This window comes from Bombus impatiens, unplaced genomic scaffold (assembly GCF_000188095.3).
Source record: "Bombus impatiens unplaced genomic scaffold, BIMP_2.2 scf_0080, whole genome shotgun sequence".
NCBI lineage: Eukaryota > Metazoa > Arthropoda > Insecta > Hymenoptera > Apidae > Bombus > Bombus impatiens.
In genome coordinates this window covers 419,871-445,713 of record NT_176499.1, presented here as the reverse complement: position 1 = coordinate 445,713, position 25,843 = coordinate 419,871, and the positions used below count along the sequence as shown (strand labels likewise).

The window sequence follows — 25,843 nt, the reverse complement described above, 5'->3', positions numbered from 1 at the left end:
CCCGCCAGTGTCCGTTCGCGCTGATTTAAGGGTTGTGCGCGCTTTGGAATAACGTGTCGGCGGCGACGTCGGTGGCGGCGAGTCGCGTCATTATCGTAGTTAACAGGCATTATCGTCTCTAATCAGAAGTATTTATTCGATGGCCGGATCGCGAGAGGGTGGTGGGTGAAACGGGTATGCGACGTAAACGCAGAGGATGGAAACGCGGCCGTCACCTAGTCGCCACGCCCGTTATTATTTCACCGCGGGGCGCAGTTGTAAAAGCGACGTGCAGCTGCAATAGCTGCTGCCGTTTGGCTGTCCGTGGAGTCGTTGCAGCTGGGAGTGCAGTAGTAACAGCAGTAGCAGCAGCAACCACGGTTCGATGACCCTCGGTCGGATTGCAGCGGCGACGCTCTCGCGCATCGATACGCCTCCATATTCTCCCGACAAAAGTAACGTGGAAACGTCTGCCTTGCTCTGTCCCTCTCTTTCTTTCCTTTCGCGAGCTTCCTTCGCCTTTCCGCGTCTATCGTTCGTGGCCCCTTCCACCGGTCAGCTCTCTTTCTGTCTTTACTCTTTTATTTCTACCCGGCAAATTTTCCAGCACACTCGAAGCGTGTTAGGGACCATTACCAACAAGAACGAATAAAGGTTAACGTACGAGCATTACCGGGTTACAACTCACGCAGAGAATTCACGATAAAGAAAACAAACTGTTGGCTCGCGACTCTCGTTTGTTCCAAAATTTCGCCTTTCATATTGGACAAAATTCGCGGAATTTTGCGATTTGCATCATATTAAGTTACGGTTCTTGCAAATGTAAATTACATTTTAAAAAAACGAGCCGAGGTTAAATAAATTTCGCCTTTCTTAATTAACTACCGCCATTTGATATCTCGCGGTAACCAAGTTGAGAGTGTTTCACGGACTCGGATACGCAGCTTATTTACTGGATGGTTTAGAGGCTGCTCCACAAAGGGAAAAAGCATGGTTCTGAGAGGGAAAAACTGAATCCGATGAAAGTTGGTCGTGCGAGGAAACGGCATGTATAAAACGCTTACTGTGAGCTGGTGTTCTTACAGGGCGCATAGCGCGTGCACTATAAAACAATTTTCAGGGAACTACGAGGTCACGCTATAAAACGATTGCTCGTAAAAGTGGCGGAAAGATATCGCGGCAAATGTGATTTCGTAGCACACGATATGCAATAATCGCTAACGAAATTCTTAACAATGGAACGACACGGGTCGGCTGAATCCTCTTGTTTCATCACTTGCCAACGATGTGTACAAAAAGGGAAAAAAAAATTTCGACGAACGTTTCAAATGCTCGCTACATTTTCTTCTCTATCGGCTCTTAAAATGTTCGTGTCGCCCATCCATTTTGTCAGCGATGACTAAAACGAAGTTTTTGAATTTCATTAAAGATAAGTTTCTCCGCGTCCTCTCTTCTCTGCTGAATTTTCCATTTTCCTGGAATTCATGGAGCGTAAAAATAGCGAACATAGAGCCGCGACAGTTAAAAATCTTGTTACCACCAACGCTGTTCCGCGTTATTTTCGAGAGTATTTCCACTCCCGCGATTCTCTACACGGTTTATCGTCGCGTTTAACTTTAACACAAAGCACTTTACACTTGCCATCCTGCTGTCACTTCGACGACAGCATTTCGCAATCGTTACATCGTTAATCGCTCGGTAAAATTAAATCAATCCCTTGAAACAACTTCTGACAACTCTCCAATCGATATTTTCCTCTAACACAGCGTTATTTTTATCATTTTGGACGCAATACTATCGCAACAAACATTCCTTCGAAATCCTTTCTTCGAAATATAAAAAGCAGGAAGAAACTAAGATGATACTGAAAAACCTGGCCGATACACGAACGATTCCAGTCGATTGCACGATCCGAATGACTAATGGGATCCCAGCATACACACCCATGACCCGATCTCGTGAACCCATTATTTCTTTTTGTTTTTTTTTTTTTTTTCGACCTCATCCAAACCTGGTTAATATCCCCGAGTAAACAAAACCATCGGTGCATGGGGTAATGCGATGGAATAAAAGTATTATGATGAAAGACCCAGTCGAGCACTCCCAGGGCGCTCGGTACTTTTTAAAATTCATTAACAAATTAACCCTCCGCCGTCCTTCTCAAGTGAGGGAAAACTGATGGAAGTACGCCGTTGCACACGCCCTCGACATATTTCCGGGAAAATCATTGTCCACCGTTAAAAGCTACTTGCTCTAAATAACAATATTATATTATTACATTTTTATAAAACAAGAATTTTAACAGTTCGGAAAATTAAATAATTCAAAACGATATAAAATTAATTTGTATTCGTTTAAATCAAACGACAACCATGACAAGAATTATGGTTTAAGAATAAAAGATTTTGCGGGTTCTTACGTTCTATTGCGAAGATCGTAGAATAGTCGAATTTTCTTCTCAAGCGAGACAATCGCTCGACATTGCCCAATTCAGGGAGTTTCTTCGAGGACCTCGTCTTGTATCGAACTTTAGTGTAACTGCGTAATTTCGAAGACGTAGATATCTGGGTGAACTGTTTCAAATTAGACGTTTGGAAAGGGATTTCTTTCCAAGGAAACGCGTGCAGCGTGTGACGTTTCGTCAAGAATCGCAATAGCGCAAACACTGTGAACTCGAAATGCAATTTCCCAGAAAGTTACTCCTCTGAAACGTGCCGCTGTCGCGATGTCGTTCCGAATCGACGATGTATCTTGTCCTCCGTTCTTTCCCTTCTATTTTCTTGTTTGCCGACACTGCTCCCCGGCAAATTCCTCCGAGTCTTGTTTACCCGATCGAACAGACGTTTCCCGTTGATCGATAACACGCGTAATTGTAACCCGACTCGTCACCGGACTCGCACGTTTCTCGAAACAATGCACGTAATTATTTAACAGGTCGACAAGCTGCAGATCCCCGAGATCCATAATAATGCCACGATCCATATGCAGATTGTTGTTTGACGCGTCAGCTTAGAATTTGAAATACATATGCAGATTACGTCCCATGGCTCGAAGGATGGAGCGGACTCGTTTAATATACTGTACGTGGCGGCGACCTCGTGCAATACTCAACACACCCCTGCGAATCTTAGTGGAAGAGGTTGCTCCTTTTCATTATAGCCACGTGCACGTCTTATCGAACGACTTTTTGAAATATCCTGCCTGCATCGCGTGCATCTCCGATGTCTGAAACATCGACCACGACTCGCGTCTTGCTTGAAAGTTTACAGCATGCCAGTTTAATAAAGGTTGAAATTAGTAGTTACTATCCAACAATTAGATTACGTCAACAGGACGTAGCGTGCAAAACTTTCTCCCGCTCTGCCTCACGGAAATCATGTTGAAAGCCGAAACTCCAGATGAACGTTGACCGACCAAGTGTGTGCATTCGGACGACACGGCCATCCTTTGAAGACAACCCTTTATTCGGTTACGCTAGCGTACAACTTGCTGCAACTATTACGGATCGACCAATGCCGGTAAATCTCGCAACAGCGCGAACGACGAACTCGAGGAGAAGCTTGCCACGTTGTCAACGTCGGTATTCGAAGAGGGTTCCCGTTGCCAAGGCTGACCAATTACTCGTAGTAACGCTCAGAGTTACGATCCGCAGAAGATTTCGGGCTGCGCAAGGCCAATTATTGCTGCCGGCAGCAATTTGAACGATGTCCCGCGACGTGCATATTCAGCATCGTCGCATCTTCGTATACGAGTTTCTTCGGTTTGGCTGCGCCTTCGCCAAGCGGAAAGTCTTTCGTCTGCGCATTTCGTCGACTCGGGAAGATTCTGGCGACAGCGACTCCGTTCACTGGAATCGTTTGCATGTAAATCGTGGACCAAGGAATTATACAATTCTTTAAAAAGCAGCGGAGCTTTCGTACGTGGAAAGGAAATTTTATATCGTTGCTTAAATTTTGATGCTACGCGTTCTATGATTTTTCTTCTGTATCTTCCGCTTCGGTAATTTTTTTTAATATTTAAACATTGGGTGATTTCTGCTTAAGCAAGGGTAAACATCGATGTATTTATTTGAAAAATAAAAATCAGCCAGATGAGATTCCATTGCTCCGCGTCCATCAGTTTAGTTTGCGGAAACTGTCGGCGCAGCTAGCGCGGAATATAAATCAGGCATAGGTAATTTAACGGAAATCACCAGCGCAAACAACAACGCCCAACTCGATACAATTCGAAGAGATTCCTTATCAAATATAAGCAAGCCCTGTTGCAACCCACGAGTCTGACCGGAATGCGAAGTTCACCGGTGCACCAGTGTGCACCGATTCGCTCAAAGGGGCAGTTAACCCCTTTCCATCGACCTTAAGAGCCGGCGAACATGCATGTGCGATGCTCCTCCGAGAAGGAAACTTTTTTACGAATTAAAACTTCGAACGTGATCTTTTTCTTCATTTTACTGTTTCTTCGTTTTTCGTGTATTATCGCATTTTTCATGAATCATCCACATAGTATTTGAATTTTCTTTATACTTTTTGACATATAAAATTGAATTTTACGTAGCAATTGAGCTCATACTGTCCACGCCTTTAACATTAAACCAATAAGAATATTTTGTAACGTTATAATTATATAATATTTTATATTATTCAGACGAGACGTTACATTTACCGATACGCGTTGCTAATTAGATTATTCGTGGAAAATTCATGGAAAAAGAAGAATTAAGAAATACGTAAAGAGAATGAGCTAGGTTGCCCGGAAAGTGTCTTTCTTTCGCAAACGTGTTTTACAACAATGCACCTTCATACAAAGATGAAACCAAATCTGTGAGATGTGGCAATGTTTATCACAACAGTAAAAAATGGATCGTACGCAATTCGACAAAATAATATAAAACAAAAAAAGTTGTTTGCCATCTGTAACTTCACAAATTGTCCGAAAAGTTGATCATCTTATTGCGCAACGTAGGAACAGATCTTCAATTATCATTGACGTGGCACTGACCTGATCGTTATTTCAATAACACGCGGGACACACATGCGATCCACGAGTAAAGCCGATAAAAGAAACCAGAAAGCTAGCAAAGGGTCATAAAACGAGCAGGCGTCTGTGCATCGATAAGAAAACTATAATCAGAGACGTACACCATAAAATCCAGGGATCTACGAGCGCGTTTTCACCCTCGTTTCCGTCACGCGATCGCTATCCAGGTGGCCGGTGTCGTTTCACGCCTCCAGACGCGTCGTTTCTTCCGATACTTACCCGCGATAAGGAAAGAAATCAACCTGGTTGAGTTTTCGTGGCGAACGGGGTGTCCAACGAATCGGTAGATCACTGCCGCACACGAAGAAACTTCGTATTCTTGGCTGTCAATGCCAAGATATCGTGGCAGGTTTTATGCAAAAATCGATATCCTGTCCCTTCCTCCGCCAGTCCGATACACAGACAAAGCGGCGCGAGTGATGCGCGCTCATTGCTGAGATACGCGCCTTATCTTTAATGCGCTTTTCCTCCTCGTTTTTTCACCCGACTATCCTTCTCCTGCGCCTAACTACCGTGTATTTTACCGCAGCGTATTTAGCACAGGTTCCGCTTTGAATCACTCGTGGGTTAAGAAGCGCCGGCTACGAAAACGTATTCGAGACGAGGTTGCGACGAACGTCAGCTTCGCTTTTTAAACCAGACGATTACCGCGCATTTGACTCTGTTCTCTGTACACTTCGGATATTCTTTCCTTCCGTGGTTAATATTCTTTCCGTTTCCAAGGCAGAGTAATGATCTCGTTTGAGAAGTAAGTATTGTGCAAGGAGGGAAGAGACGATACGCAAATGTTCGCAGAAAGGATTACCAAGTGTACGTGCCGCAGCTGAGACGAGGTTGCGAAAGAAAGTCGCATTTGAGAGAAGTCGTTAACCTGTTAACCGGGACATTCTGCCAACAGGAACTTTTACGATCCTAGAATTAAGAATAATTAATAAGGATCTGGCGATTTCAGTTTGGTCGATTTTAGTCTTGCAAATGAAATTCCACATAATTTATTCGCAACAAAGACGAAGCGACATATTTCAAGATAGAATAGAAATAGAAATTGAAAAATGAATTATTCATTCATCCACCTCGGTCGACGGGTTAAGAGGTGTAAGTTTGTATTTGCGGTAAGTTAGCATTTTTAATCGTCCATTTATTCTAATGTGTTCTATATTTTCCATAATATTTGATGACACAAAGACTCTAGAAATATAGAATTGATACAGGTGATGATTAAACTCGGAACGAACGAAGTTAGTTGCAATCTTTGTGGATACATCTCCATTTCCCCTAACTTTTCTTGTTATCTACGATTACTAACCGTTCAGTTTGCTTTCTCCTTTCCATTCGTCTGTCTTTTTCTCCTACACGACGACGCTACTAATCGTCGATTGTTACATAGCAATTGCAAATAAACGTGTTCTTATTGCTCTATAAACGTCTTCACGAAGCGTGCTTCAAGCTAAGAGAAGCATTTTATTAACAAACCGAGAAGGAAAGTTCGCTCGACGGAATTAACAGAATTTTTCGCAACGTGGCTGGAAAACGTGGCTGTTTTCTCTGCACTCGAGCGAGGGGTCCATGATAGGGAGAGGCAAAGAGAGAGAGAGAGAGAGAGAGAGAAAAAGAGGGGCGAGCTTGGAGTCACGCAAACACAACAGGCCAAGGGAAGAAAACGAGTGGACGCGTGGAAGATTTTATTTACAGTCTTAATTTCGCCTGGCGTGGTCGATTCAGCGTGTGCACGAGCCGACGAGCAGCCAAGGTTATACCGATAATTACGATTCCATTCCACTTTTTGTTGGGCCGAAAGGAAAGCAGGGGAATAGAAAGCAGGAGACAGCGAGGAGCGCACAAAAGTAAAGGATTTGCACGCGTATCATGCCGGCCGCGAATCCAGAAACATAATCCCACGGACGGGCATGCGGAATGCGCGGCACGTCCAAACCAACGCGATTCTCGAATAGAGCCGCTCGTAAATCCGCGGAGATTATTACGGGCCGGTGAAGGCGACCCTCAGGATTGCCGACGATTGCGCAAACACTGAAAAATCCGAGCGTCGGTTAAACCAACCACGTCGTATCGAGCCGCAAGCGTCTCCAGCCGAAGAAGCGTTTTTCTTCTCAAGCTCGTGAGAACGATTCTCGAATAAAATCTTCTGATGACTAACACACGCTCGCAACCTCGCTATATCCGCCCTCTTTTGTCTTCCACGCGATCGCATTTCGGTAATTAATCGAGTCGACGAAAGCTCGGCAATGAGGATAATCGATGAAACGTGCAACGAACGAGATTCCGCGATGCGATCACGTCGATGCTCTGGCGTTAGCGAAAGAGTCTCTTTAGAGTTCAGTTTTTTTTAGAATTAAACAGCAGGATTTACGTATACGCGCAGTAGAGGACAGCGTACAATTCGTGGCGTTGTACGCATGTCTGACCCGCACAACTTGTTCTACTTCGGTCGGTCGCGATTCTAAATAGAGAAAGCATATTCAGATCATGGTTTCTCTATATTGAGTAGAAAAATCCGTGCGCATTGTGTGACTGAAATCGTAAAATGACGTATAACGCGTGACTCGGTACGTGCGTCCGACTTTTATAGCTTCTTCCGTTTGATCTAGTCGAAAGAGAGAATATAATGTAACGCAGACAATGTTAAATGCGAAATTTTGTATAAAGACCGAAATGCGAAATAATAAAAAAAAGTGTCTGGTGTACGTGAATTTTCCCACTTGATCCTTACACGATTTAAAAGAGATTAATCGTACGCAGAGTATAGCTTCATAACAAATTTGCGCGCTTTATATCATTGACATAGCAGTACGTATATCTAACTTGCGTGATATTTTCCACTTAATTCGAATACGATACGAAAAGAAAGGTATTTAGACGAATTATTAAAATTGTCAGAAGTGAAATAAGACGCGTGTCTCGACGTGCGTAATCTTTCCCACTCAAGTACTCGCATAAACAAACCTGTAGCAACAACCGATTGTAAGAATGCAAGTATAAATCGAGCAAGATTTTCAAATGCACAGTGTATGCTCGACTAACTAGAGTTGAATAACCTGATCTCGGTGGAGAATTCTCGTACGCAGCTGTGCAAGTGTTTCCGAGACGCAGCATCGAACGAATGGCACAGAAAACAATTCCATTCTCTGCCTATTCCTTTGGGCACCGATAATAACTCCGACTTGTGGGTCACCGGCACGTCGGATGAAAGGGAACGGTAGCAGTGGGATACAAGGCAACGCTAGATCGAATGACGCTTATAAAGAGAAGCAACGTTCCCGTTAGGCTCGATGACAAAGCCGGTAGAATTGAAGAGGCAGCTCAACCAGTACGGATGTTGGTCATGTAATACCTGGATCGTTCTATTGCTTCGTGTTCCCAGGGACGAGATCAAGACGCTTCGAGCATACCCGGCAAAGTTTCTAGTTGTTCTGTTGCGCACCAGTTGACTTGGTCGTACGAGGCAACAACTTAACTTACGAAATGAACCATTCGCCTTGACGGTTGCAACGTTAAGTCGTATCCCTAGCTATTTCTCTTCTAATTTATTGTATCTGACTGCAACTTTCATACTTCTCTTCTGGAGTCTCTGTCGTTTACTTTTTGGTAACATCCACTGGATCAATAGTGAGATAAGTTACGTCGTTCTATTTAGTATTTACATTAGCTTACGAAAGTATTCGAACAGTTGTAGAGACCAATTATGAATACATTACGCGTGTTACATGAAACAATTTGAAATTTCATCGCCACGGTAATGAGATGCAATTGTCGTAGTTGTGTCGGTAAAATTTGAAACGGATTAAAAAATGCACATAGAAGTGTACAACAGAGTATTTAGTAGAAATGTATATTTCACGGGGTCACGAAAGTCTACACAGTGGATTATCCATTATATGGATAAGCCTCGATATTTAGTGAGGTCATTTTTAACATTCACTACATCGTCGTCCTAGTGCTTGACTGTTCTAATTCCATTTTTCAAGAAAATGTAATTAACCAACCTATATACGTCTCATTGGTATAAAGAATACAAATTTATGAAAATATGATGAAAAATCTAGTTGAAAAATAACAAATATTATTTCAAGTCCCAACCCCACACAATAATATTTAACTTCATGAATTTTAAACTCGGTTTTCTCAGTTTGCGAACTAGTGGAGATAGAACAGTTAAGAACTAGAGCAACGATATATCTATGCTAATTTTCTGCTAAATATATATTTATAGATAGTAGATATACTATAACTTCTACAAACATTTCCAGATTACTTAAACATTTTTTAAATATAATCGTAACTGTGGTTAGTAACAAAAATTCATATATCTTATCTTCGTGATTATATGAGAAAGGATTGACTTATTACACAATGAATAACCAAATTTATCTTCCTGCTAGTATAGTCGGTACGATCAGAATTTGTATGCAAATGGGAAGGATTTGGTCTCGAGGACTTGGTTTCGATATACATATTCCGTACGCTTCCTTCGTCATGCTATATCCAATTATTAGATATGACACTTCTGTTCGGTAACGAAAATTTCCATGCCTCTTCCTAATAATTTTCGGAGAAAAGATGGGCTTACCGTACATTATCGTTTGAGGGGGAAAAAAGAAGAAATAAACGTGAACGAATTTCAACCGCTAGCAATCGGCTACATAACATCACTATGTATGTAACGAGGTAAATTTACATGATATCTGTAGCTACCCTAGTTTCAGTCATCTTTTCATCTCTGCACAGAAAATAACAGCACGTCTATGTTCCATTGTTAAAACAATTACACAGTGGAGTTGGAATCGAAACTCGGTTGCCGTGGGGCGGAAAAAATGAAGAAGAGCGAGGAGTTCCGTATAACGCGCAGCTAATTTCCGCGTGGCCGGAACCGCTGGATACTCGAAGGGTGGATACAAGAGTTGCGGCCGGTAGTTACGGCAATTGGATCCCGACCAGGCCATGGCTATTCGCCTGTGAAAACTACAGGGAACTTAATTACCCGAAGTGGCCGGTAACAAGGGAGAAAGCGATTACTCGTCGCGTTGAATCCGCGTCGATCTGTCGGTACTGTCATCAATTTGCGTGTACGGGGCCGCATGTAAACTCGCGCACCTTATGCGCGAAAGCTGAGCCGCGTCGCGCCGAAAACAGATATCGATCGTGCATTGTTGCTGCCGCGGCCAGCACAAGCAACCGTTTTGTTTCCTCGATTCGATGCGACCCGGTGGGATGCGCGTCTCCCTTTCGACGCGTGTCGACGATTGGTTTCAACGGAGGCTCGCCTAACAGGAAATTACTGATGCTCCGAGAACGTTCGCCGATAACTTCTAAACTATCGAACACGCGGTTTCACCGATCTCTGCCCTGCCGCCTCATTGCTACCCGGTCGCACAAAAAATCTTCAGATTGTCTCTTGAAAAAATTTTAATTCCGCTGGCGGTTGCGACTACGTGTTTATGACTTGTTCTGAATAACTGAAGATTCTTCGAGCTAATTACGGGGCGTGACAACTTTCCCGAATGACGTTAGGCAAAAATCACGTTCACTTTGAATTCTCGATTTTCGTTCTGTTTTACGCAACGGACCGAGTCGTCGAGATCTTTAACCTTTCAACCGGGCAGTTCGTTTACCGAAAGCACACATTGTACATATCTGGTGAGCACAGTCTTCAAAGTTGCGCAACCAGTTAACTCGTCTTGCAGATGCATTTTCCAACGACAAATGAACTCGTCATCCCTAGTTAAGGGGTTAAGTTTATAGAAACTCGCAAAACTCCAGCTACGGAAATTTGTATAAACTCGATTCACAAGAGGATAGGAAGCGAGGGGAATAGAGAACACTCGAAGCGAAATCGCTCAAGTTCCACGACGACGTCCGAGCCAGCCTCCGAACGAGAGATCGCGAGACAAGTGACTCTTCAAACGGAGAGTCAGTTTATCCAAGAAACTGGCCAAACTTCCACCGATCGATCACTGTTCCGATGTAACCTGATTCGATGGAAATTATCAGAGCAGGCGATCGTCTGTTCCTCGATGTCGCGGAAATATCATTAACAGGTGATAGTTTTAAAGGCGTCTGGCGAGAAATCGATGTGGGAACTGACAGAAGAATCATTAACCAATTCATTTGACCTACATCCTTCCATTCTACCGATGGTTGCTATCAAACTTTCTTGCTGCTGATCCTGGACTTTTTACTCAAACTTCGCAAGTAGCTGAACCATGGATGGACCTCGATTACGGATTCGTTAATTGATTGAAGAGCAAAGTTGCGCCAGTTATAATTATCGCGAACAATGTTAATTCATAGCATTTTGAATGCGCGATGAATCATCCGAGCCACTAGCTAGAAAAGCGAAAATTTTCCAGTATAAATGGTGAACTTACTAATACGATCATCGTATTAGGGATTTTATTATCGAAAATTCGGCGAAAGCTATGCGGAACTTAATTACACGCAGAGCATAATCCCCGAGGTTCGATCCTATCGGCCATCGCGTTCTCGTGAAAACTGAACGAAACTTAATTAGTCGAGAACAGATCAATCCGGTCTCGAGGCTTTTAATCGATAGCCTTTTATCCAGCTTTCTGTAAATAAATTAAAGGAAGATGATTAACCCGATGACGAGTATCTGAAACTGGAGAAACGACCACCTGGTTTCCTTATTTCTGAAGGAAATCCCGACTCAAGTATGAAAACCACTCGACTACGCGACCAGGCTGCAACGTAATATCCTCTCTGCTAGAAATTGCCAGAATTGCCAGCTTAACTATCATAATTACTCAGAGGTTAGTCGGCCGTGAAAACCTACAGGAAAATATAATTATTCAAGCAAGGCTGTTGCAAGAAGTAACATTATTTCCTGGTCTATCGATTTTCCACTAAAACTAAAGACCACTCACCGAAATTGTCGATTGTCTTCCCTTGGAACAATTTCGTCGTTCGAGTACTTCTATCCTGGTCTACCGACGTACATAGTAGTAGTTAGTTATGCAAAGTGTTTGGAACGCGTTAACTTTATTCCAGGCTAAAGAGTTCTCTAATCTGTCCAACGGTCGTCTCGGCGTATGCAGTGTCAGAAATTATGCGAATCGCGCGTTTAATCATCGCAATTAATCCGAGATCAGTCACCTATGAAGATTGAAGGAAATTGAATTATTCAGGTCGGTAATAAGGCAGGAAATGACTATGCTGGCTGTTAATTATGGGTGATTTAGAAGCATATTCGTGAATTTCCTGCTGCAGATCGTTATCGATACATTGAATATTTTAAAGCGTTCGTAACCACCAATCTAGTGAATTTTCGGCTGCATACGGTTCAGATAATATTAAGCTCTATGGAAGTATCCTCTGATAATCTTTTAATAAGCAGCATGTATAACGATAAGGAGAAAATCAGGAGAAATATAATTGCGGGATTCAAAGAGCAAGCGATAGCAGTGACAAAATTTTGATTTTTATAAACCTGCGAAGAAAGTGGGCCTTTAATACAAAAAAATGAAAATTATTTTATATTTAAATGGCAATTATTTTAACTGAAATTGATTCAACTGTGATCGATTCGAGATAATATTAAACACGCAATGTTCTCGCTATGAAATCCGTTTCACGCGATTCTAACCGACGTCGAATGATTGGCAATCACTCATACGACATTAGCAGACGTGAATCTAAGTACTTCGATGGCGGTTCCTTTGCTTGGCTATTTTATGCAAATTTTACGCTATCCCCGTCGCCGCGTGAAACTTAAAATTGACTTGGAAACTACGATCGGGGAATGACAAGGTTCCGAACAATATTTTGGAAACTTTCATGAACTTTGATCGAATGTTCTTGGCTCGTTTTAAGCGATACTAACGTAAGAGGATTTTCAAGTTTTATTGGATACACGTAACTTCGACGAAACAATTTTCAAAGACCATGGATTAAATTTTGCATGACGGCATCGAGATTATTGACATCGTCGATGAACTTTACGTACTATCTAAAAATCTGTATCTTAAAAAGTATCTCTTTTTCGTTCGATCTATAAAGCAAAGTTAACCCTTTGCACTCCGAAATTTATTTCAATTTCGTTAGCAGCAGCTGCCAACGCGTTTTTATTTGAAATTTACTTTAACTAAAAAATAAGGCAATTTAAATAAATAGAGGAAAAAGCAAATTCACTTAAATACCAGTTTTATTCACACTATTGTTGTATTTTGTAATTTTTAAGTGTATGATATATCTTGAAACAATTCTTCAGGATGCAATCCTGCTTTTCTCTCGCACGTTTCACAAAAAAATGAAAGAATGGCGACTCGACAAAGGAGCTTCTGATAACGAGTATCTGATAACGAATAACTGATATCGAGTCACACACGACATAGCAGTGCAAAGGGTTAATGATTAGAAAAGAGAATGAGTTACGAGATCGTTAAAATTACTGATGATGACGACGATGGTATAAAAAGTGGATTTTTATGCGTTTATGAGAAATTCAAAACTGTACAAATAAATCAAATGTATATTACCATATAGGAATATACAAAAGCCACAAGTAGAAAAATCGATAAATCAATAGCTCGTCTTCTATAAAGAAAAATATTTCTTTCCGGTCATGAAGCGTCAGAAAATTCAAAAAATAAAGTTACCATATTTCAGAATATCTCGTATGCGAATCAAAACTGTGGCAAACTGCTATTGCTTTAGTCGCGCAAATAAAAATATAAATTTGTATAAATATTCACAATCTACTGATGATAAAGGATATATATATATGACAAACGACAATACTAGTAATACTTTGATGATTAACACTAGAACTACCGATAGTTAACACGAAACTATTTCTACCAGAATCAGTCAAAACGATTGGTCTTTAAAAAATACGTAATAATAGAATATTTTTATATTTATTGATTTATTACTTTCTTACAGAAGGAATTCCATATCACGTGTTGCTTACAAAAGGAATTTCATGTTACGTAGTACCTGGGACCATGATCCCTAAACGAGGGTTGACACATTTATAAAATTGTACAACCAGTCATTTTGACTGGTGTGGTATTTCTAGTGTTAGCATCTAGCGATTTAGCGATCGGTCATATTGAACTCGTCATGTTGAATGATACGCAGTAAAAATTTTAAAAACGTGTGGGAAGTTGTACAAAACGAGGAAACTGATTAATTGGGGCTCGATAAACAGATTGTAGGACTCTTTTACACTTTGACAAGTACCAGTCATTTTGACTGGTATTGGTATAAGTAGCCTTGATCCAAAATTATTTTGAGTTTGAATACATAGAAAGCAAAATAAAATTCATTATATTATTATTTTAGTTATCGTTGCGAAAGTCATTACATCATTGCGGAAAGTAGGAAAACATGAAGTAGGAATTTTAAAATAAAATTGTAAAACCAGTCAATTTTACTGGTGTGGTAGTTTTAGTGTTAAAGTCGCTTGGATGAGTATTAATCCAACTTATAACATCTCGGACGACAAAATTCAAATCCATTTATATAATCTGGCAGCGGCAAGTAATATAAACTTAGGATAACATTTGAGAAATACATTTTCTCGAAAGGACTTTTAAATTACGCCATTATTCGACACCGTGTTCAAGGAAACCACACCGTAAGAAGGTTCGAATCGTTAGGAAGGAAGTTTCTCTACCCGATCCTAATGAGCAAAAGTCTTCGTTATCGCGAAGCGACTGATAACGACGGAGTAACGCGATCCCTGTAACACTATCTTAAGAACCGAGCACCGCGACTGTCTCTTTAGATCGCGATGATGTATTTCGCTTTCCGACTGAGAAGGATTGCGAGAAACTTGTTCGCGTCGTCTAATTGCACGATGAAACTCGAGCTAATTGACAGTGATAAAAGAAGAAATTAAGCAGGAGCCGATGCCTGGTGATAAACTACAAGCAAACTTCTATCGCTTGGAAAATCGAAAAAAAAAAAAAGAAAAAACGACGATGCACAGTTCGTTTTACTTGGTCCGTGATGGATTAATTAAATGTTACTGTAAAAATTCTGAAATAATGAGAGAATCTCGCCTGAGTATTATAAAACGCATAGAGAATGTTTCAGAGCAAGGCAGAAGTAAAGGAAAGGTGAAAAATGGAAATTAGCCTTTTGAAGTGCTGAAAACAGAATAACGAAAAATACGAAATGAGTTTGTTAAAAAATTACTCGACAGCATCCTCCGGAGAATTCCTTTCGCAACCGTTCAGCAGCTACTAGTCACGTGGAATATCGGTTATTTTAAATTAAACAACGTTTCTCCGATAATTACCGAAGTAATTACAAATCTCTAGATAAATTAACGAAACAATCTCTTTTGGTGAGTAATCATCGAAGATTCTTGCAGACCATATCGATTATATCACGTGCAAACAAACTACCGCTCAAAAGTATTTGGATACTTTAGATAGATTTGTTCTAACAATATATGAATTTTATCAAAACGCAGAAATTAGGGGCAAATTAATAATTATACGCGATACATTCTGCCGTCTCACAAACTTATATTATTATATTATATATAATATAAACTTATATTAACGCATTATAAATTTGAATTATTTATTTAAAAAACTATGCTATGTACGTATTCCTTTTACAATTGAATATGCAATATTTTTAAACGGCAGCGTGTATTTTTCAATCGTCGCGTCGTGGTGGTCCATTCTGTAACTGTCGCTAAAAGAAGCAAAACGTAATAGCGCGATCTCGCTTATTTGCATTGTATCGTTCCGCCGTGTATAATCCGCCCCTCTCCCGACGAGTTCGTGTAATGGGAAACGGCGCGTTTCGTTTACCTCGTTCAATTTAACTCCTTCGAGAAGCGTAATTTGCCCATTCGATTTAGCGGAACGAAATACCGAAGTTCCGCAGCTGCATCGTTAACGTTGTGCGATCGACAACAGAGGTTCGGCTTAATTGTTTACCCGAAGGCATGCCGATTCTATTCAAGTAATCCGATCAATGCGGAGATTAATTTAGAAAATCGTCGAGATCGTGCCGACTAATCGACAAGACCAAAAAGTTTCGAGCCGCGAATTTTCTTTTTTATCTGGCGATTGAAAACCGTATGAATATTAAATAAGAAAGACTGTCTTGGTAATTATCGTTGAAATCAACTTGGCAATTCTTCCCTAAATTCCGAGGAAACAGAATCAAACGCTGAATACGGCCAATTATACGACGTTTAATTAAACTACCATCCATCGAGCAACGGTGCTCGCTCGCTTCTTAGAAACGACGAATCGTCGTAAATTCTGGTCCAAAAATACGTCGAACGTCGTGCAATTAAACGCGGCGAGCTCGACAGCGTTGGGTATCTAATTAAAATGCTCTCGACCAGCCAACTGGCCGTCATAATCACTAGTTAGCTGCGCAATTCGTGTCTAAAATGGCGCGAGAAGAATCGAGCCGTAGCTAGTTCTCGTCCTTCGTTCCCAGCTCCTCGGTTCCCAGCCCAAGATAGCCAGAGCTTCGGCTTAATTAGAAGAAACGAAGAGAACAGCGAAGGGTCGTGTGCCCTTCGAACCGTCAAATCGTTTCCCTGTGCAGCTTAAACTCGACGAGACTTAACTTTTCCCTTCCACTCTGTACCGTACGTGCTCTTCAATTACACCTGTTTCGGAATGCTCGATTTAATTGGATCACTTCGATCACTGACGCCCATTGTTTCAGAATTAGCCGCTTCTTACTCAACGGACCTCCACTCTACTCTGCTACGACTTTGCGATCGAATCGCGAATTAGGATCAGAACGTTAATAACGCGTATACAATTGCAATCAAGGAATTTTCAGAAAATAAAGTTGAACAGTTTGATTTCTAAATAGTTCATATATATATATTATTGTATGAACTGCACAATTTCACTTGCTCGAGTCCACTGATTCTACAAATATTGGTTAATGGATGGAATTCCACCGCAGGATCATCGGTGAAACAAATAGCACCCATACTCGAGCTATGGATTTTTCGCTTTTCACTGGACGATCGAGCGTTTAATTATCGTTTTCCCCGGCTTCTAAATTCCGAGAGCCATATGAAACGACAATATTTGCCCGATCACACGGAGACTTCTTTCGCTCAGGGTTTCGTGTGCTCTTTGCGCAAATCCTCTCGCAATACAAACAATAGCTAGGTCCGTGATTTCATGGCGCCGCTACTTGTCTAGCTAAAAGTCAATCTCGCCCAGGCCGTGGCTCGTAAATCTCTATAAAGTCGAAGGCCGCTGTCCCGTGGCGAACCACCGTGAGTTCAAGAAGATGCTCCCTTGAAAAGGAGGCCGTGTAAATAATGGCTGGACGTTGCTACGCTGTGAGAGTCACTACTCCTCTTATGGCTCTTCTGGGACATCATTCCTCTGTGACCAGGTCCGCTCACTTGCCACATACGTTAACCCGTTGCCGCTCGTTTCGCCCCTCCGATCGTTCCTTCAACGAGATCCTCTTCAATTCATTCCACCTGACGTTTTTAAATTCTTCGCCTTTACGATGCAGCCTGCTAGACTTCCATACGCATTATTTTGCCGAGTCTTGGCAAAGGCATCCTTCGAGAGATTTTGCAAACTCTTCTCGAGGATCCTCCACGTTATACTCCAGGGACGATTCTAAAGATTCCTGTGATCCTTCGACATTTATATTAAAATAGCCATAGTCGTCCATCCAATATACATATCTATGACTCAGTTTAAGCTACAGACTTTCTAAGTTGCCTTATCATTGAATCCTTTAGACGGCCTCTGATGAAACACTCGCCGCTTTATTTTCTTCTTTCTTCGCCTCTTTCTTCTTTTGCTTACAGGGCCGCAGTAGAATCGAGTGTTTGAGATTAACGCGCTTAATTTGCCTAAAGCGTGTGAATTAATCGTTGAACGGTGAATTGTTTGCTTTCCGTTGCTTTTCATTGTGTCGTGCTTGTACTTTTATGTATTATAATTATTTGATATGTACTCTAAGGATAGTGGTTTCTGATAGCGTATGAGATATAAGCAAGTCTGTTTGCAGGAAGATGTGTCTGTATACTTGAAAGTGTCCTTATCCAGCAAATCCGACAAGGAGCCTCCCGCACAAAAGCCGCGTGTGCACGAAGCGAACTCGGGGAATCGCACTCGACTCGAAAATCAGCTTCTCATCAAAGAGCTTTCGCTCGAGTGTCTGCCTAACCGAAGGGGGTACTAAGCCAGCCCAGTCAAGCAGTCGACACCTTCATTGTTTCAAGGTGTGCGCCATCGAAAGGAAAGCTGCCGCTTCTCTCCCGTTACCGTTAAACGTGTATCCACTTACGCGTGCCAAACAATTGGCCGGTTAGCCTGTGATTATTGATCGGATTGCGAAGCTTTCGTCAGCCGTGAAAAGTGGGCGTTGGCTGTTGCGTGACACGAGAAACTAGCCGGCTGAAAGAAGGAAACGTCGATGCTAAGAATCGATTTGACGAGATTCGCCGTCGTCGTTGATCCAAGAGGACCGTACTCGGAAGTTTTATGCCGCTACGTTCAATAAGCATGGCGAACTATGAATTCCGTTTCAGAGGAGAAGAGTCGACCGTATCCTCGGAAGTACGCGCGTCCCACGACCATCGAGCATCGATGTTTCTGTTATTTTAATCGCTTCGCAACTCTCTACCAAATGGGTTTCGCATGTCGTCTAGTTTACCGGTCGTTAACTCGCGAGTGCAATCCTCCCTTTTTTTTTTTTTTTTTTTGCATCGCACGCGTGGCCTCTTTACGTTCGCTCGTAGCGAAGAATACAAATGGTGACGGTTATCGCCGGTCTCCCCTCGGTTTCCTTGGTTTACGACGCAATCGCTATTAAAATATGCAATCGAGCCGACACGTTATCCTTCATCAGGGTTTCACCATCCTCTCGGGGGCGAGAGACGCGGTTAACGAGCCGTTTGTACCCGACGACGTTGAATATTTTGCATGAAACTCGCGACGTAGGGAAAGATATCGCGCGTGTAGAAAATTCTTGTCGACTTGCAAGCTGCAATTTCGATCGTTTAAATCGACGTTACATCACCCTCGCGTAATTCTGACTCTTGTCGAACTAATTAAACTGTTCGGAAATACTCAGAAGTTATGTTCTCCGGGGGGAAATCAAACGGAATCGGCTCGACGTTTTTCAACAAAAACGCTCGCTTGCCTAGAGAAAGTAAATTCCCGATAATTTCAGAGTATTAAATTTCCCGACAAACTATTTATCGCTTGGAAAGCGATTAATTCATTATCGCTCGTTTAAACGATCTCGGGCTTTCATTAAAGGAAACTCCATCAGAGTATTCCGGCCGTTTTACATAAAGATATCGAAATTCGCGTCTCGATAAAATGTTACCCGAATTGCCTCGATACGTACCAACAAAATGTTCCTCTTTTTCTTCTTTTTTTTCAATTCTGATACAATTTTTCTCTGTCTATTTATTACGCGATACGTGGATATGGTAATTCGTATAAAGCAGCGCGTACCGTGGTTGTTCGCGCTCGGAATAAATCCTTCTCTGTCCAGTGGGCTAGAAATTTATTTTGTGTTCGAACATTCCCGACCACCTCGGGTAATTTAGGCTTGTTGCCGCTGCATCGTTGTCGATTCACGGCTTCTAAGTAGAATTAGCCAACAAAGCGTGGACCGGTCGAGTGTCATTGAAATCCTGTGTTCGCACTGTGGTTGCAAGTTCAAGGAGTCGACGAATGCACACAGTTGCACGTGATAATTACTGTTCGTGAGAAGCTCGCGGAAGGTCCGCACTCGACGCTTGCCAAGTCGTAACTCGCGAACGTCATTCACATGCCACTGACGTTTATCCTTTATACGGTTTTAAACGATCTTTGAATAGGTTCGAGATATTACTTAGATCGATAAATAAATTAGCTCCGCCTTTAACTTCGAGACACGTGGTTGGAAGCTGCCTGTTCTGCTTCATCGTTTTATCGATAAACTTTTTGCAGTGATCGCAGTCGAACGAAACGTGCGCCATTTTCATCGATCGATTTTAATTCAATTGCATAGGCCGGCACGCCACATGAAACAGCAAGCGCCGCGCAAACAACGATAAAGAGATTTAATCGAATAACGCGGACATCGCTGAGCTTTGTCGCTTTCGAGTTTATAATAACACGCGGCCGACAATTAGATTTCATCTTCCTTCTATTTAGGACGGGGAATTTATTTTCCGCGACTGCGCTGCTTTGCATGCAGTTTAGCGTGTCCATTAACGCTTCCTGCACATTTTCCTCCAGAAACATTGTACGTACATGATGCATTCCACGCGAAATAGACACGATGCACTCAAAATACATTTTCTGCAACTAATTCGTCGCTAGAGATCTTTTTTAGGAATATTTTTCTTTCGCTTCTCTTCTCTACGATTGGATATTTTCCAACGCCCTCTTCGGAATTTTCCTTCGCACGAAACAATTTTTCCATTGCATACGCAACCACTGTACGATGTGTCTAAGCGTCTTTCTTGCGTGTTTCTTTTGTATTGCATATTTTCAACTTTCTTGTTACCTGCCTCGTGCATTTGCTTCTTTCAAGTTTCCAGCGTTCACGGGTTTTGTGTATGTCGTTCGCTTTCTGCTCTCAATATCAGCCATAAAATTGGGAAAAGAAAGAAATCTCGGCTGTACGGAGATTCCAACTCGAGACCTCGTGGTTCCAATCGAACCACGCTCCACCCTATCGAATGATCCCGACTTTGTCTTTTTATTTTTCTAAATTAGTCCTCTGTTTCTACAGCTAAAACTACTTTCACGCGTTTAAAATTCAGTTCGTTCCACTTTTAATCTTCCTTCTTATAACACGGAACCACTCACCTTGCGAATCATAATACGATCGGACCACCAGGCCAAGAACTATATTCGGTCTGAATCGAAATTACGATCGTCTCAAGAAACATCTGCATTTTTACAATTTTCACGTATGTGACGAAGAATATCAAAGCGTGTCAACGAAATGACAAAAGTCCTACTACAATGTTTCATTAATATACAAAAGACATTTCCAGTAGTGTACATACCAAAAATCGCAAAATTTGTGTCATCAAACGATCCTTTGAACGTTCTCCTCGCAGATTACACCGAGAAAAGAAACGGCATGCAAGCCACGGGCAGGTACGAAACGAGATTTGCCGAGTCCCAGCGCGTGCCAAGCAAATCCGCAGTGGAAAGTGGTCGCAGTGAAATTACAGTGTTGATATTCCATTGATAACAGCCAACGCGACGGTCAGCCAAACCGGCTGGCCAACCGATAACAAATTAATTATAGTTTGAACGGAGGTGAACACGTATTTGGTCTATAGACATCCGTGATCGGGGTAATTACAGCTGAAATTCGAACCAAACTGCATAAGCATGTAACACGAATGTAATAACCAAGGAGACAATGCGGCCGCGGAGGCGAAATGGGAGGAGGGTATGGTCACCTATGACAAGAAGGAAGGGATAGACAATCGCGTAATTGTAGCACATTGATCCGTCGAGAAGATGACCTCGAGTGTGTAGGTAGCCGTTCGAGATCCGGCAAACCTCGAGCCGAGACACGATTGATTGCTTGCGATCAGATTATGGCAATTAATGGCTCAAGTGCTATGGATCGAACCGCTTGTAAATTAGTTCCGGTTCCGGGCAGAAACTCCCGGAATTCAACTTATCACCGCAAGTACGTGGACGCGCGGTGTATCGGTGCCTGTATCTGCTGCATAATCCATACGCCATGCCAGTTCGGTGCGTGTTGGCTCCGAACGAATTTCCAGTTAGCCGAACGCTTCCCTGCCGAACGATCGTGTTCGACGAGAATGCAGAAACAAATATTCCGAGCACCCGGTTATGTATGGATGCGGCGAATTTCGACCAAGTATTGCAGCTCGGTGTGGATCTCACGATCCAATGTAAACGCGCCTGAATCGCGAAAGGAAATGGCGAATTTTAGCGATGCAACGTTCGCCAGTTGCCTGTGAGAACAATTATCTCGTGCTTTCTTCGCGTCAAATTCATCGTACTGCTCTTGTAAATTATAAATAATGATAAATAACGTAGTAATTGTGTATATAGAAATTATTATGTATGCGTGTATATAGAATATTGTGTGTGTGCAGGATACTGCAACGTAGGCGAATACAACAAGACCGCAAGGTCCATGTGCAAAGATTATAAAAACGAGTGCTTAATTTTTTCTAATTGAAATATCGAAAAATTCAGATTTAGCGATGATTTGCTTTTCGATGTAGTATACAAGGAGAGAATTTTAAATAAAAAGCGAATATTACATCAAAGCGACCTTGCAAATTAAATATTTCAACCATCGATAATTATAATCGGTGTCCTCTAGACACAGGTTAACTCGCGTCCTTCTAATTCATCGCGAAACATCCTTTGCCTCCTTAGAAAACTGGCGCTTCGAATGGCGGATGTTCCCACAGGCATTCGCGATCGTTTTCCCCGCTCTTGCTATATCCTCTCCATGCATTATCACTAATTTGTATAGGGCGTACAGTATTTGCCTAATAAATTTCCCGTTACAAATAACGTTCCACTGCAGGACTTAATAAATTACCGTGACGAGACAGGGTAGCAATTACCCGCGCAGGGTGAAATCGAGGCCTGGCGAGGGGGAACAACCCGATGTCAGAAGCCACCGCTCTTGTTCTACATATCTCGCCGGCGTTCTACACCGATTCTATAGTTTCTAACGCTATTCATGCGCTACGATAATGGGTTAAGTGGGGTTTACTCACAACGTCGATGAGCTGGGAGAGGCGTAGTCCCATTTTGACAGTGAGGCGATCGCTGTTGTTGCCAACAGGCCGGATGAGGCGGTTGTAGTTCGACAGCAGGTCATCGTAGAGACGCTTCGCTTCCGGATTGGCCGAGGCACCCGGAAACGGAGCAACAAGACAGGAAATGGCCGTCGCCATCGCCAGCAATCCGCCCAACCTAGACCACCATCGCCACCAGCCTTTCCCACCGTTGTTCGACCAAGCATCCCTAAGCATCGTACGCCTTGTCCACCCCTGAAATCATAGTATTTCAACATTAAATGTTACTCATTTCCTCCATCTTCTTCAGTTATACAGACATATATTTTTGTTGCACCGTAGTTGAAAACGTTATAACGTTAAAAATTTCGTGTAATACGCGTAATATATTCGACAAAATTTGTTTTCATAAATATTAAAATATTAGATTGTCCTAAAAGTGTTTTTCTTTCGCAAACGTGTTTTTTACAACAATGCACTTTCATACAAACGTGAAACCAAGTCTGTAAAATGTCGCGGTGTTTATCTCAACAGAACAAAATGGATCGTGCATGATTCGATGAAATAATATGAAACAAAAAGCGTTGTGCGTCTATTATTTCCTCATGAAACGAAAGAAACTTTTCGGACAACCTAATGCTTTGGTGAGTTAGTGTCGCTCGATCGTGGAATTAACGGCGAGATAAAGTTTACACGTTTCGATTGCTCAGATTCAAGTTGTATAGGACAGAAACTTAATACCTTTTAATGAAATATTGTAAACAGGATATCAATATGCAAATGTCTTTTGCAGTTCAAGGTTCAAATTGCTTTTACAAAACGCGTACAGTTCTGGGCGCAGCTACATCAATGAGTGTCTCTCGTTAATCCTTTAATTTATCACCGCTCTATATCGTTTCCACCGAGTATATAATAGATACACGTTCGACTCGAATAGCAGTTGTTAAATCTTTCACTTTCTGCGCGACTTCTCTAAAGTCCTACAAATAAAAAAACAAGTTACCGCTAAAGAGGAAAATTTCCTGATTGCCTGATGAACAATTAGTTTTAGTGACAACAGCCTGAGACATAGTGGAGCGGGTGTACGGTCTTTACGGAACACCGAGTATGTGCGCAGAAGACACGTGTTTGTCGGCATCTCATAATGCTTTGACGTCAACTTTTCAAGCGAATCATAGTACATAGTAAGGCGTAAGTTGGTTGCCAGACGAAGTCATTTACTAGCCGTGGAGAAGAGCGTAACCGGCCATAAAGGAGGGCTTCAACGGCATTGTTGTGTCGCTGAAAGGAAAGGGGAGGGGAAGGGAACCTCTTGAGCAACTTTTATCGCTTCGTTGCTGACCTACCTGCGGCCATTATCAGCGTACCTATATGCCTGGGAAAGCTACTTTCGCGCGTTATCCGGCGATTTACATTTCTCCACGTTCCTTCGTTGATTCTGAATATAAATGAGCTCGAACCTAACGCGAGCACGTTGAGAGCATCAGCTTTCAATTTTTGTCAATCGCGGCCAAAGTGTTGGTACGTTATCGTCGTGCCAGTCAAAATGTTCGCAACGTGAAAAAAAAGTAACAAGAACTCGGAATATCGATGGACATTATCTTTTCTCGTGACAGATTGATAAATGATTTTGATTTCGTCCGCCGCTTCCTTCGCCATTAGGTTAATCGATGAATTACGTAAAAAGGTATACTCGCTATCGCTATGTAAATGAAATTTATATGTTTCACCGCGCGCCATCCAGAGAATACCATCCCCCGGATACGAACGGTTTCATTGATGTCTGCCATAAAATTACAATCGGTGCCCGTTCAAACTGCACATCCGCAAGAACCAGCCTTGTATTTACGATTTTATAGTGGCGTGGTATCGATCGGCTCGTTGAGAATTCGCTCAACGCATCGGTGAAGAACTTTAACGTACGAAATTATGCATTTGTGATATGTTTCGTTCGTCGACATGACGTATTCACAAACCAGTCACTGGCTAAATAACTTCTTTGAGATTCGTAAACGTTGACAAACATTCCTCTCTCAACATACTTGTACGTCGTGTTGTTAATGGAAAACTACTGTCTTTCTTTCTTTTTTTATTTTTCTTTCGATGTCGATTTTTATACAGCGTCAAAGAATCTGTTTTATTCGTGGAAAAGTTCGTTCGGCTAGCGGCTGTGGCACGCGAAATCAACGTGCGTATTTCCGCGTTCTGTCGAAAATTTACAAAGCCGAGCGTCGCATTTAATCATCGGCTTCTATTTTAACGCAACATAGGACACGCGCGTGCTGACATTACGTATCAACGTTTGACTAATGCACCCAAATGCGTCGATTCATTGATTCTCCCGCAGTCATTTGCATTTTGCGTGTCCGCGAAGCGACAGTAATTAGACGTAGCGAGTGGGCGCCTGATGGAAAAGTGAAACGAAACCGCACGATTGCACACCGATAAAATTGTCAGGATATCGTTATCGGTATCGCTTAACTAACCAGATATACGAAAAATCGTTTCATTCGAATTGATGCATTAGCCGATAACAGCAACTTTGTTAATAATTTATTAGAATAATTTATCGATCAAATCTTCGATATAAATAAATTATGTTAATGTGTACATATACAAAGGCAGTCACGCGTAATATCAACTATCTGCAATTTATAAAAATCTCAAAATAAATCTACAAATATACAAGCGAAACTTTCCAATGAAATTCTAACACCTTCGAACGACACACGACAGATTAAACGAATAATAATAATTCCATCGTCCGGATATTTTTAGAATGAACTAACGGCAAGGTCAATAGCGAGCCACAGGCCGAAAAACTTTTATCGACGGTTGCTGGTTTTTATCGGTCGACCGACTGATGAACTATTTCCACGTATTAGAAAATGAAAAATGGCGCTGGGCCAAGACGACCCAAGTCGGTCAGAAACCTCACGGGACCCTTTCTACCTATCTGGGCTGTGTCGGGTCGCCAGATAAGACGACCCTGTGGTCATTATCAATCCCATTCGTTTCCAGCCAGCCTCTGGCCACCGAGTTAATTACACCGGAATTCCGTACATCCCTGGCTTT

At 42.0% G+C, this 25,843-nt stretch overlaps 1 protein-coding gene across 2 annotated transcripts in view; it reads right to left on the bottom strand.

The window, feature by feature from the left end:
* The window catches only part of LOC100744556 (acetylcholine receptor subunit alpha-like 1), a 149,212-nt gene that overhangs the window by 76,621 nt on the left and 46,748 nt on the right, over window positions 1-25,843 (bottom strand). For both annotated transcript variants that reach the window (XM_012394318.2, XM_033324844.1), the window contains exon 2: window positions 22,748-23,023. In XM_012394318.2, coding sequence (XP_012249741.1) covers window positions 22,748-23,005 — 258 coding nt within the window. In that variant the 5' untranslated portion in view covers window positions 23,006-23,023. The remainder of the gene's footprint in view (window positions 1-22,747; window positions 23,024-25,843) is intronic.